This window comes from Centroberyx gerrardi, chromosome 19, assembly GCF_048128805.1.
Source record: "Centroberyx gerrardi isolate f3 chromosome 19, fCenGer3.hap1.cur.20231027, whole genome shotgun sequence".
NCBI classification, from domain to species: domain Eukaryota; kingdom Metazoa; phylum Chordata; class Actinopteri; order Beryciformes; family Berycidae; genus Centroberyx; species Centroberyx gerrardi.
Window position 1 is genome coordinate 10,689,982 of NC_136015.1, and position 14,990 is coordinate 10,704,971.

General features: G+C 42.5%; 1 protein-coding gene across 1 annotated transcript in view; it reads left to right on the forward strand.

The window, feature by feature from the left end:
* The first annotated feature begins 772 nt into the window (after window positions 1–772).
* slc25a13 (solute carrier family 25 member 13) overlaps window positions 773–14,990 on the forward strand; it is a 47,553-nt gene continuing 33,335 nt past the window's right edge. Inside the window, exons 1-5 of the mRNA XM_071910773.2 lie at window positions 773–803; window positions 1,644–1,697; window positions 1,857–2,002; window positions 7,872–7,987; window positions 11,108–11,247. Coding sequence (XP_071766874.1) covers window positions 792–803; window positions 1,644–1,697; window positions 1,857–2,002; window positions 7,872–7,987; window positions 11,108–11,247 — 468 coding nt within the window. The 5' untranslated portion in view covers window positions 773–791. The remainder of the gene's footprint in view (window positions 804–1,643; window positions 1,698–1,856; window positions 2,003–7,871; window positions 7,988–11,107; window positions 11,248–14,990) is intronic.

The following is a 14,990-nucleotide window of genomic DNA, read 5'->3' on the forward strand; positions in this document are numbered from 1 at the left end:
TCTCCACCTTTTTCCCTCCTGGCACAAAGCACAGATGGGTTGGAAAAGCTGGAAATAAAGTATAGGAACCATTTACTGTGAGGAAGAGGAGGTGTGAGGAAGGAACTAAGGCTTTTATTCCAACTTCTATATGGGAACCTTTGTTCCCCAGTACAGTAGAGGCTCTGTGTGGAGTGCATATGAATAAATCGCACAAAAAATAACTATATTAATCCTATAATACATTTTAGAAGGATACTATACAAATATCACAAAATATCTTGCAGCTACTGTGGGCCAAAAATTCTACCACTGACAATCCTACAGTAATACCATCCTAAAAAATACCATAAACTAGGATAAGGTCACTGTAAACTTACTGCTGGCTATTATAGAGATTTTTCAGTAGGAAACTAGTCCAGTTGTTTACATTCAAGATAACAGATCCAGGGATGGAGCAGGTGTTCATTTGAGGCTTTCCTACATTGCCCTGATTACAATTTTACACACATTAGGATGGACTATTAGGTCTTTTCACTGAAGAGGTCAAGTTTAATCAAAACAGGGACAGGTGCAGGAACTCACGCACACCGCGCGCGCGCGCACACACACACACACACACACACATCGATGGGCCAGTGAATGGACCTTACATGCACATGCTGCTGACCAGTTGACCCCCGTGCCCTGCACCACGTGCGCAGCTGATCCTCTTTCATCTCCTTTCACTGCACCGGCGCGTGATCTCCATGGGAACGTCGTCACGCACAAGGAAGTGAACGGGACTATATTTGACAGTGAGCTTGCTTAGCATGGCAGCAAAGGTAAGCTCACTTTTCCACAGCAATTTTTCTACTTTCTGAATGGCCGTCGCCTCGTCAGTGATGCGGGCGGTCCTGTCTGAGTTGGGACCACGGGAGTATCCTCCAGACCCCTCAGAGACTTTCCCCACTGATGGTGTCTGTCCGGAGGGCTTGCTAACTACTGGTTAGCTTGCTAAGAGGATGTGCTGGAGGTTAACATTGGCCACCCGGCAATGACATTGGGGCTTTACAGTAGCCAGCTAGCTAGGATAGATATGGCTATCGTTACCTACACAAGCCAAAGTGACCGAGCTGCCGTTTCAGCAGTGATACAACGTGCAGCAATGTTAGTATTTTAGGTATTTCTGGCTCCTCCTAGGTCCCATCTCCAGTGCAGCCGGCTGGTAGCATGCCTTTGCTAAAAAAAAAGCCGGCTGTAGTCCCTGGTAACCTTGGTTAGCATATTGCTACATGTTGCGGCATCACTGCCATAAACTACTTGCAGGTGCCAGAAGTTATTATGGCGTGCGGGCTTGAGGAGGAGCGTTTACACCAATGACACTGCAACAGTGTCATTGGTGTCAGAGCCAAGCAACATTTTATGAAATAGGCTTAATCTCTACAATAATAAATGATGTAACAATAAATTATCATGTGGACAATTGAACAGCTCTTACCAGTCGCCCTATTTCAGTCTTTTTAAAGCAAGAATTAAACAAGCTGCTATCAGCATTATCCTGCTTTGTGTCACTGAAATGATGCACTGGATGAAATAATTGTGCACCTTTTAGGTACTATGTTTTGGGGCCATTGGGTTTATTTGGTGGATTTGAAAGTAAATTCTGCTATTTACTTTTTCAGTCAGTTCTTCCAAGGAGGGCCGACCCCACTGAGCTGAAAGCCATTTTTGAAAAGGTGGGATTTGTTTGTGTATTTTGTCTTCGCTTTTGTGTTTATAATTTGTGTTTGCCATTTATCAAAGAAGCTTTAGACTCATCATTTGATTCATGTTTTTTGTTTTTCAAATCCCAAGATTCACAGTATGCATCTGTGTGTCTGTTTTTCTCTTTACAGTATGCCAGTGTCAAGAAGAATGATGAGGAGTACTTCATGTCACCGCAGGACTTTGTGACTCGTTTCCTCCATGCCCACACAGACATCAGGCTGTCGGACGAGGCCACAGCGCTGCTGGCTGGGGTGGTGGACCAGAAGAAAGATGGGTTGGTATTCTGTCTCCCCGTTGGCACAGTTAATGTAGGACATTCTGGTGTTTTATAAAAATTTAGGTATAGCAGAAATCACACTTTGCATAGTTTCTGTTTTGCTCCATCCTGAAGCGGAATTGTTTAGTACTGCAGGATTTCTACTGGACTAGAACTAGATTTCTAGTTTAGGAATGATGCCAGGTTGGATAGGGTACTGATGCAATGACAAATCTTGCCACAGATGATTCCAAAAAGACAAAAAAAAAGAGGAGATGATCAACAAGACTTATTGTCAGGAAGCACTTGCTCATGAGAATTGAGACCATTATTACTTTTTTGAAAATATCACTGGAAAAGTTGCTGTGTATTCTGAATGTGATATTACATTGCTGAGTCTTCATTTATGCCATGAATTTATCCCTGGTTATTAATGTTAAGCCAACTGGTTAGTAGTAAGCTTATGGCATAGTCTTATCAAAGCTGTAAGTACATGTATTATGTATCCCTTTGATCTTGTATGACTACCCTTCTAGTGTTATTTTGCATTTTATACACAAATCGTTGACTGAATCCTTTGGTGTAAAAATGCACAGAGGACTTTCATATTTGAATTATTTAGCAAAGAGACATCAAACCACCAAAGGCCCTTTTCAGGTGGTTTTTTTTTCCTTCTTTGTAGATTCACCCCTAATTTCACACTTCCCTCTCCCCCAAACCCCAACACCCCTGTTTTTTTTTACATTAATATGTATGTATTTAATGATACATAATGACGGGTAATAAAATGTTAGGGCAAGTCAAAAAAAGAGAACAACACATTGCCATGGTAACCACCTGGGCTTCTACAAAGAGCAAAGTGCACATGGCTGCGTAGTTTCATGTTATTACGTCTGCTTTAAGCAGTGTGTGTGTGTGTGTGTGTGTGTGTGTGTGTGTGTGTGTGTGTGTGTGTGTGTGTGTGCACGCGCGCACACATGCATGCAGATGGGGGAGTGGGGGTTTTGTAGTTGGAAAGAGAGAGTGAGGCATACACACTCAACCACACACACACACACAGGCACACACACACACACTCTCACAAAACACACATGCACTGTAATTGCCCATGCTATTCAGGAGCACTCCCATGCATTGTGCGGCTTTGGAGCAGGATAAATGGTGGCCGTGGCATCAGGGTAAATCTGCTAGGAACCCATGGCCCAGGCTTTGTATCTAAACCTCATTTTGGTTTTGTGGAGGGGAATAGAAATGATATGGGGGCAAAACGGGAAAAAATGTCTGTCTTTTTGATCACAGTTTTCCCCAATAATGTTTAGACCTTGGTTTGGATGCAGCCCATTTGTTTACAGTTGACATTGTTAAGACCTCATAATGCTCATGCTTTTTGATGCATTATTCTGCCCATGAACTCTGATATATAAATGATTTGACTAGACAATGAGACAGGATTCTGTAGGCCTGTGTCTCACGAGTGAAAAAAACAATGGATGTAGAAAAGTGTGGATGGCAACATCAGTTCCTTCAGTGCTAGCTGAAAACACAAATGCATTGTTTTTCAAGCGCCTGCCGTGCAAACCTTTATGAAAAGAATGGGAGCAAGAAAACAAACCACTTTAGCAGCTGTATTTTCATCCAGCTCGCCCGCTCTCATGCAAATAAGTTGTAAACAATAAATTTCGGTGGGTATATGTGCATAATATATTTGAAGCTAATGCATCTGCTGCTGTTTCTGCCAGGTAGGACTCCATTTCAACAAGATGAGTCAGGGGTAATAGATTTAGCAGGGGGTCGGATGGCAGTCAGTGTGTTTGCCTACTTGTCTGTTGGCGCGCGCGCGCGTGTGTGTGTTTGTGTGAGTGAGAGAAATTTTATTTAGATACCTGTGTGTGTGTTTGCGCGAGGGTGTTGGTGTGTGCGTGGGGATGTAAACAGTGTAATGCATTTTTCTGCCTCCCCCTCTGTGGCTGTGTAAATCAGGGGATATAGTGACAGTCGTAACAATCTGTTCTGTGGAAATCACTTTTCTCCCTCTTATTCCCCCTCCTCCCAGTGAGACAGACAGACGGAGAGAGAGAAAGACAGGGCTGTGGAGGGTGGAGATGTCTCAGTGTCTGGGAATAAACCATTTTGTGTGTGTGTGTGTGTGTGTGTGTGTGTGCACTGACAACCCCACACAACTACCAAGATGGATTAGAGAGTTTCCTCTTTCACTCGACTTATTCATGTTCTCTCTTTTTCACTCTCTTTGCATTCCCCCCCTTTCTCTCCATCACTTTCTTTTTTTGCGCTCTCATATACCAAACACTGGACTCAGTTTTTGTTAGTGCTCTTTCCGACTCCCCACCTCTCTCCATCTCTATCCCTTCTTCCCTTTCCATATTTTGATAGAAGCTTCTGTTCAAGTGTGAAAAATCCCCCCTCCCCTCCCTGTAGGCTCTCGGAGGTTTAAACCCCCCCCCCAAAAAAAAACTTTGTTAAGAGAGCGTGCTGGGAAAATAGCAGTCCGCCAGCTGCTGTGGGCATTCTGGACTGGACTGGTGGGTGTCCACTCTTAGAAACAGAACAGATACTGGCAGCTAGCACTCACCTGTGTGTGTGTGTGTGTGTGTGTGTGTGTGTGTGTGTGTGTGTGTGTGTGTGCGCGTGCGGCTGTATCTGTGTGTATGTCTGTGTGTATGAGCACGCACTAGGTGGGTGGAAGGCTGTCAGTAACAATGCCAAGATGCCAGGGACAGGGGATTATTGAAGCCCCTCTAGGCCCTCTCTCCCTCTACTATCAAAGAAGGAGAGCTGTCTGGCTTTCACCCAGGCCTAACCAACACCATGCATTTATGTTACTTGTAAACAACGTTTCCAAGCCTGGTTTTCGGTTCAGAGGAGTGTATTTAGCTACCTGCTGGGAAAAGACAGCGATAAAAGCCGGGTGACGAAGATAAGATAACAACAAACAAAACAAAGATATATGGAATGCAGGGTGGAATTGTAGGCTGGCCTGACATATCGCAGACGGGCCAAATCGGACTGTATTGGCATCATAACAATGGCATCATTCAGCTGTCATCTAAAGAATTACATGCTAGAATCAAGTCTTTGTTTACATCTTGTGCGTAACGTCTCTCATCTGATATATGTGCATGCATATGCCTGTTTAAAGATTCAGCAAATCCTGGGAAGCGCAGTAAGTATACACTGAAGACAGGCTGCAGTATCACATTAGCCCTTTGTGCGCGGTTCATCCCGGGCTGCATGCATGTACAGAGCGGGCCTGGACACATGCCATAGCAGTTGATGGTTGGGAGATGCCGCCGGTTGATTTGATTATTGAGTGTCTCGTTGGGGTCGGGTCTGCATAGCAAAACGATGGCTTCTCCTCTCATGGTAATCATTTTGTAGCCGTCATGGCGCTGCTAATCAACCATCATAAGCTTCATTCCTGGCTGGAGCGCTGTGTGTAAATGCTTATGAGTGTGTGGGCATGTTTCTGTGTATGTATGCTTGTGTGTGTGTGTGTGTGTGTGTGTGTGTGTGTGTGTGTGTGTGTGTTATGGAGATGCCCCCTGGATCTTGTCTGGTCTCCCTGGTCTAAACCGTGGTCCAATCCCTTCGTGATCAACAGCCCTCTCAGTTACACTAATACACTCATTATCCACGTCTAGGAAAACACAGACGGGCCGACCGGCATGCATGTAAATTGATGCGTGTGAAAAAAAAATACTGACTCTCTTCCTCAGGTCTGTCCGTCTGGGAATCTTAGTGCTCTCTGCCTCCTTGCACCTGCCGTAACCCCTTTATTAACTTCTCTGAGGTATAATTTCAAAGAGCGTACTGTTCGTCCGTCGCAGAGGAATGATCATTATTGTAGAGTTTGATAATATTCCAGCAGCGCGAGCAGCGATGGTATTTGCTTTGTTTTTAACAGCTGATCCATGGGCTCAGCAGCGTGCTTTTGTGCCCCCTTCCACCTACTTGCCATCAGCGGGGCCCTGTTCTTAAAAACGACCTGCTTAGTTAATAAAACAATTAGTCTTGCCTTTGAAACAATGGCGGCTGATTTCGTGTGCCACAGGCAGAGAGAAAGAGAACTGCATGCTCACTTTTATTCACTCTCCATATTTCTCTGAGTTCCTCTGTTGCTCTCTTTCTCTCTCACACACACAGTCACACACAATCTAACACTCATTTGCTTACTCACACACTTATTCTCTTCTAGAAGCGTACTCATGCCATTTCATATCGTACATAATTCTGAGTTCTCACTGAAACCTAGTATCAATCTGAGTGCTTTTTGTTCTATTGACTGTTTTTGGCTTGGGAAGGATAATATCTTTGCAGATTTGCATTCAAAAGACTTTGAAAGCAGTTATCTACACAATGACATTCAACAAAATTTGATATGGCATACATTATTTAAGCCTTATCATGTAGCATTGTGTGCTTGCGACTGTAGTCAGTTCTTAGTATCTCTGTCACCAATATCAAGAACATGCACTTTTTCCTGGTATAATTTTGATAACCAATATTTGTATCAGTGCACAGCTATTCTCTTCTTCAGGTACTTTTTCTGTCTGTGTCTCTTATACCTTGTTTTTTCCGCCTCACACTCTAAAACACATGTATACGCGCATACATGTAAGCATGTGCATGTGCACCCATATGCAAACACGCACAACCTATTACGAGTCCAAACAAATACCTCTAAATTTCATCAGTAACATAATTAATTAGTGCGACCAGGAAAATATAATCATTGCCCCCCCCCTCCACCACACACCCCCTTGGAAATTGAAATAGATTTAATAGATGGATGCTCGGGGGACCGCTCATTAGCGCTGACCCCTCCTGTAATTATCAGATCCATTTGTGAAATTCATAATGGACTTGTGGCAACTGTGAACCCGGGCCTAAATTAAGGCTAGTCCAGTTCCCCACACCAGGACTCTCCCATGGGGGCTCCCAGTGGGTTCATACAATGGTGATGTGTCTATTTATTTTTTCTTGTTGGTGATGCGCGTGGGCATTTGTGATGTTATGGAGAAGGGGGTGATATAATAGTATTGATCAAAGCACTGAGACACTGAGAAAGAGGGAGAGCAAGAAATGCACAGAACTAACATTTCTTTTATTTACGTCCAACTCATAACTTGTGTTGCAGTGTTGATGAAAATAATTCCAGAAAATTATTCCTTTCAGTTCCAGTACAACAGGTTTTTTTTTTTTCACCTAGGATTATTTCGACTTTCACACTTTACCTCATATTGTATGATGTTAATATTTAAGGATTTCCTTAGCTGGCTCCCAACTCCCTCCATGCATGTCTACTTGTTTAAAATGGCACGGTGAAATATAAAACTTCATATTTAATCATTTTTTTTGTTGGTGTAAAGTTGGCCCTCTCCGCCAGCTGCCAACCGAGACTGGCAACCCACACTGAGCTTTTTAAAATGTTTTATTTTCTTGCTGTCATACTCTATGAGTTTATGACATTACATATGGAATAACAGACTACTGGATAAAAAGACCTCCTGAATTACACATGGTGCAGATTGATGGGCTGTCTCTAAGTGTGCTGGTTTGCCACTGTGTGACAATAATTACATTGTAGTTTGTACTTTTATGCAGTATTAAAACAGTATGTTTTTTATCCAGTATCTTTATAAATTTTTGTGTAACTAAAGTAATGTCTTTGTTGTTTGACTGAAGGAATATCAATGACTCAGTAATTCGTATGTGCAGCTGTTTAAGTATTTCTAGATAGAACGTGAACCAACAGCTATAACACATTAATGAATTCACACAAATGACAGGATTTACTCCAATGACAATATCTGACAATCTTTTGCCTTCCTACCTATCTTCTTTTTCTCCATCCACCTCTCTCTGCCAGGTTGATCTCCTTCCAGGAGTTTGTTGCGTTCGAGTCGGTGCTGTGTGCCCCAGACGCCCTCTTCATGGTTGCCTTCCTGCTGTTTGACAAAGCAGGCAGTGGAATGACCACCTTTGGTAGGTAGCCCCGCCCCTACACCCTGATTGACAGGTTTACGTCCCGATAGACTACAGAATGGCCAACTTTGGTGGGTCGCCCCACATCTGTGTCCTGATTGACAGGTTTAGATCAGGTAATAATATGATCAACTTTGGTAGATAGTCTCTAGTTTATGTGATTTATAGTTCATGAGAGACTTGGAATGATGTAGGGACCCTAATATAAAACCTTGATAAATGCAAACCCAGGAACTCATGGACACACATATTCAGTGTTGGACTAAAAAAAAAAAAAGTAGTATTACTTGTTACTCACTTAAAAGTGATGTTATTAATTTTTTTTCTCTTATTGTTCTGGGAGAAGTAATTTGTTACACTAGTTGTTGTTTTATTTTTCCATTACTTATCCTCTCTTACCTTCAAAAATCAGGATAACTCCATCGCAATAGTGATGATATCCAATGTTATTGCTCGATAAAATCAAACTAGTGAGAATAGATCCATCTGGAGAAATTTAATTTTTTTTGTCGTTTCTCATATCAGATGGCTCAGTGTATGCCCGGATCAACTGAGAGGACACAGCTAATTATAACTAAACAAATGAGGATGTAGTGATAACTAAAGCACAGACTTATTTTTTTGATTGGTAACTGTAATAGTATTACAGAAATTGAAATAAAAAAATTATGCACTACTTGTTACTGGGAAAAGTAATGACGGTGTGCTGCCCAATACTGCGCATATTGCTCTGCTTTTGACATTTAAAACACAGTATTTGAGGCAATTCTCACACAGCATTAGAAATGTTGCCTTTAAATGTGCCACTGAAGCAGTTTTCATACAAACCCCTCTTTTGTTTTAACTAGGGGTCTGACCTTGGTTCATCTCTTCTGTTACAGGCAAGAATTAAAGAGAATTCCCATCATTTGAAGTGGTTGCAACTACAAACTAAAATCTATATCTTGTGTGTAAAGACGATAAGGTTAGCGTCGGAGGTGGAGAGGGCGGGTGGCAAATGGGGGGGGATGGAGGGAAAGGTGGAGGGAGGGGGGTGGGCGGCTCTATGTGTGTGCATGATTGGCACCATTACTCTAAAGCCTCGAAGCCCAGAGGTGAGAAGGGAAGACATTTGTACTCGTTGCTTATTTCACATTTGCCTAATTGATTTAAACAAGTCTAATGCCAGCCTTCTGTAGGTGTGCGAGGCGTTAGCGCATTAGGGCTGATTTGAAATGCGGCGCACACATCTCGCTCGCAAACAGGGAAGAGTAAGTGAATTTCATTTTAATTGTTGCTGTCGACGGGGAGTAAGATCACTGCGGTTGATTATATATGCACATATGTAAATTTTCATATTTAAAAGGATCAATTAGAGTGACGTTGTCTTGGTGGCAATTAAAAGGTCTGTTGTTTTTCTGCCTCTCCCAAAGGTTAATGAATATCCCAATGCCAGTGAGCTATGAGACTCACACACAAGTGGAAAATTGCATGAAAAACATTACACACATTACGCCATGCACAAACACTGACTGCAGTGTCTGCCACTCGCATCGGGCTACCATTTCACCAAAAGCAAATAACTTGTGACTGAGATTATGGACTTGTCAAAGTTGCTTTATTGTGATACATTACAGAATTCTCTTTTCTCTCTGCCTCTCTTTTTCTCTTTGGCGTTCATTAGATTAAAGGGCCTCTCCAAGTCAACCAAAATAACAACTCCCTTCTTTATTACCTATTAAAAACATTAATTGCCGCGGCTTAGGTTGCGTTAAAGCTCCGTTTGTTTTTCCACGCAATAAATGGCTGCACTCTGATTTCTTTTTATTTCATTTTTCTGTAAAGCCATTTTTATTTGATAATAACCTGAGTAATTTCTATTAAGTACAGGCAGCAAAGCGCACCGAATTTTAAACAAGCAGGTTTGAATGCAGCTTTTTTTTTTTTTAGCACTTAACAAAAAAATAAATCCATAATTTGGTGGAATGTAGAGTTCATAAAAATTGCAACATGTAACACAGCACGTGAAATGCAATTGTACCTCAGCCAGAAAGATACAAAAAAAGAAAAAGAGGACTGAGTGTTGACAGGTCTATAAAAGCTGATAATATAAACGCCGGGCTCTGGAGCGGCCCTGCACCTCTCCTTTAAAGAGTTAAAGGCTGTATATTTATTGCCTCATTAAAGTGTAAAAAACTGTGCCCGAGTTGTCTTGTTCCAGAAGGTACGGTCCGGCTGAAATAAAAATCACCTCTCTCTCTCTCTTTCCCTGTCTCTGCTTTTTTTTAAATTTGTTTCTTCCCTCCTTTCCTCTCTCCTCTCGTTCAGAAACACGGCTTGTTTGGTAATAAGAAACAGGTCGCTCTATTGGTTTGTTTTTGTTTCTTTAGTAAGGCTGTAATTTGGGACTCATGTTCAGTGTCTCTCTACTCCACTGGCTGTAGAGGCTTAGAGGGTTCAGGCAGAGGAACACTAGTGAGAAAAAAAGGCTTTCCCTCTGAATGCAGAGCCTACGCAGCTTAAACATGTTCTGCCATGTGTCATTCAAGACTGATTTGGAGTTTAGGAACTTAAGTCTCAATCAGAGTAGAATTGCATTCTCTAGATTGACATTGACATTTTGTCAAAAATAATCACCAACACATTTCGCATATTCACATAATCACTAACACTAACACCAAAATAGGAAGCACATGCTATTTGCTAATGTTTTACTTACAAGAATTTATATGAATAGTTTATTAGGTCTTTATTAGACCAAATTAAAAACGTATGAGGGGAGAAATATTTATTAATAGTTTATGAGAATATGAAAATACAGAATAAGAGAATAAGAAGGGGTTGTTAATAGTGGTAAAGACCTTATACATGTTTTATGTATAGTCTTTAGCCTTAAAAATGTTATGTATTTTGTTAATCAGAACGGTTACCCAATAATCTGAAGGGATATGAAATGAAAAAGAAAACAATATTATGTTTTTGCCTGAAAGCTCTATCCCTCACTCTTTGCTGATTCTGCAAACCCAGGAAATGCTTGCATGATGCCATCTGTAGTCTTGGCTTCTCCTTATCAGGATGTCAACTTCATTCTCATCATTCGGGCGTTACTAAAGGTGCTGGTGTGTTTTGTCTCCTCCGCAGAGGATGTGAAGCAGGTCTTCAGCCAGACCACCATCCACCAGCACATCCCCTTCAACTGGGACTGTGAGTTCATGCGGCTGCACTTTGGCACGGAGAGGAACAAGCAGCTCAACTACGGAGAGTTCACCCAGTTTCTCCTGGTGGGTTTACTGTGGATCACCTCCTACAGGAAGGAGCAGAGTGTCTGCCTGTGCCTGGATCCACCTCTGCTCTCTCTCTCTCTCGCTGTCTCTCTCGCTGTCTCTCTCTCTCGCTGTTTCTCTCTCTCTCTCTGTCTCTCTGTCTCTCTCTCTCTCTCTCTCTCTCACACATACGCACACACACACGCACACACACGATCGTTTTCCACTCTCCCTGTCTCTCACATGCTGTCTTTCTTCCAATCTGTCGACATGAAATCAGATGCTCTTAGTCTGTCTTTCTCTTTCTTTGTTTCTTTCTTTCTTTCTTTCTTTCTTTCTTTCTTTCTTTCTTTCTTTCTTTCTTTACTAGACCATCAACGGAATTCATTGAATCATATCGACCTTTCTATTTATGCGTTTTTACCTTTATACATTGCCTTATCCTTACTGTACTTCACACTTTTGTTTATAGGCTGTTCATATTATCCAGTCATGGAACTGTATTGTTTGATTTGTATCTAAGCTAGGCCTGACAAGTGCGTGCACGCACACACACACACACACACACACACACACACACACACAGCAACCCTTAGGTTTTCTCTGCTCCAATTCCTCTCAAACACAGCCCTCCATATTGACCAGATTAGTCATTAATGAAACACTGAGGTTATATGTTTGCGACGTTGTCGGCATTTGTTTTCCATTAGCTGACGTACACCTAGCATTACTCCACTCCACCTATTCTAAAACAGGTAGAGACGCAGTTCTACCTACCTCCATAAATAGTATAGTACCAGTGGTGCTGGAATATTCCTAGTGTATTTGTGGCGTGCGAGCCATTTTCCAATATGATGTCTAGACTTAAATCAGGCCTAAGCAGGGAGAGGTGGTGGTGGGGGTGGGAGAGAGGGCCCAAGCTGTGCCAAGTTTGCATCCACACTCACCATGTATCTGAATGAGCTTTTTATATTACACTTAACTTAGACCAGATGGCTTACACACAGTGGGCAGCAGCGCATGGATATTGGGATATTGTTGTGTGTGCGCGTGTGTGCGTGTGTGTGTGTGTGTGTGTGTGTGTGTGTGTGTTTGCACGCTTCGGTGTGTGTGAAAATCATTTGTCTGCTTCTGTGTATGCATCTTTATCTCAGTGTACCTATCTGTTTTTTTCCATATGCGTGGGCATACCTGCTTTGCGTGTCTGTGATTATGTCCGTGCGTGAATGTGCCTGTGTTTGTCTTTGTGTGTTTATGTGTGTGAGTTTGTTTGTGCATGCGTGTGTGTGTGTGCGCGCATGAGTGCAAGTGTGTGGTGTTGTGGCGAGTAGACACTGTACTTTGCATTGACAGCGTGCCCGGTTCTCTCCCAGTCAGTCACTCAGTGGTTTCCAGCTCCTCATAGCAGTAGGCCAGCAGCCAGCCGCGCTCATTGCTCAACTATGAAATGCACATTTCCTGCTTGTGCTCTCTGCATTTGATCATTCTCATAGCTATTGATTCATGCCTTAATAACTGGATGAAAAAAGTACATTTTGCCTCATTCAAGGAATCTTCTCTCTTTAGGCAAGGGGAAGGGATGTTCAACAGCTAGAATCCTTTGAAGGTTTGAAAATGTAGTCCTGCATTTCATCTTTCATCACTTCCCTCGATGTTTTATTGTAAAACACTATAATATACAATCGAACTTGAGAGGTCTGATGTTGTTGTGGGATCTAATAAAGTGTGTCACATTAATAAGACTGCCACATTAATAACCCTGTAATGGTGACTCTGCTATTATAGTACATTGGTTACAAGTAAAATTCAAAACTTGGCACTCCACTCCTACATTACGTTATCAGCTAGTCCAGTGATTGTTGACAGGGAAATTAGGAGAGATGCAACAGCATTTCCTGACCTGGGATTTAAACCGATGCAATCACTATGTATTTGGTGAGCATGCTAGTACACAATGCTACCATGATGCCTTTGTTAACAAACACACCATCAAATGTGAGTCAAAAAGAATAGTACATTGTGCAGCTATCACCCAGTTTTCTGAGTTGTAAAGACCAAATATAGACCACCTCATCAGATGTGTTCCACACACACACACACACACACACACACACACACACACACTGTATTCTGAACATGCTGAGTTATTTTTATAATTCCCTATCTCCCAGCTTTTCCTCAAGAATGTTCTCATCCCTTCTTTCCTCCTCTGCCTGCCATACATGTATGTGTTTATTGTGTTTTTCTGCCATTAGAACCACGGTGCTGCCAGATGCTCACAAGATGGGATTATCGGGGAAAACGTTTGCGCCGCACATTTCTCACAAGGGCTCTCTCTGGCCAATTACTGTCTCGATGGAAGCCAGAGATTCTCACCAATTACATGCATTTTTCCCGTCTCACGCGTGGATGCCGGCCAAGGCCCAGCTCGCATTGTCAGAGTGGTGTAGTCTCTGGCAATGGTATTGCCAGTGTCTAGAGAAGTGGCACATAGTAGCCCATGTTATAAATGCTGGCAAGGAAAGGTTTGAATTACATGGAGGGGACACTACATGCCCCACCCCTTTCCTAAACACTCAAAAAACGTGAATTCAGAATGTTGGCATTGCCCGAGTTTCGTAGTCCCAATTATATGTTTGACTCTCCCAAGAATCAGTGGGCAGCCCTTAGCATCACCATGTAGAAGGCTCACTGGCGCACATGTAAATGGGCAGTTGTGCTTAAGCTTCCCCCTTGTAATAGCTTTAGCCCCATGCTGATGAGAAGCAGAGATCGGAAAAGAGAGAGAATCCTTCTCCACTCATATCTATTGTCTGAGTGTCGGAGAGGGGAAAAAAAAAAAAGCCAGCCGTTGAAAGCAAACAGAGGTGGCTTGTCATGTGTTTTTATTCTCGTCCAAGGACAATTAAAGCGACTGCAAATGCCTCGGCGGTCTCTCGTTGGCTGTCTTAAGCCCCCAGCTTTAAGTCTCTCTGCCTCCCCCACTCCCCTCCGAAATAAAAACCATGTCCCTGAAACACTCACACAGTTGCAACAAGTTAAGGTTTTAAGAGGCTGAGACTATAAACTGCTCCATCCCCCGGACCACAGTTGTTTTGTTGTTCCGTGTGGTTGTTGTGTGGCTCTCCAGAATCTTGACTTGTCCAGCTCGAGAGCCGGGTTGGCTTTTTTTTTCTTCACTTACAAATGGATACACACACACACACACACACACACACACACCAATGCTTGCACTTGTGTGTGTGTGCACACAGTCACGCACACAAACACATTTTTCTTCCTCTCTTTCCCTTTTTTGTTTTGACTTTAGAGATTCAGCTCTCCTCTTCCCTCTCCTCTTCCCAGTTTATTCCTCACCAAAGTGTTTTGACCTACTCACAACCAACCAGAGAAGTGAGTCACGACTCTCAGGATGCTGACACCAAAATATCTCACCTTATTTACTTTGTGTGTGTGTTTACGTGCATCAACCTCTATTCATTTTCATGCCTTCCACTCACTTATACAGTCTGTGGAACCCCTGCTGTGCTCATAGGTGATACTGACACACGGCTGCTGCATTTGCTGTTTTTGCAAATCTGGCTCTTTTGTTATAATGTCTATGCTTATTCCCCTCCGGTCTCCACTCAGCTTTGTGTAAATGTCACTCTCCCCCAAACGTTTCTCTTGGGTGCCGTGAATTTGGAGCTAGATCAGTTATGCTGTCAGCGAAATATCACTCAAATTCAACACAACAATAAGCCATAGTCTCATAGGGTTTT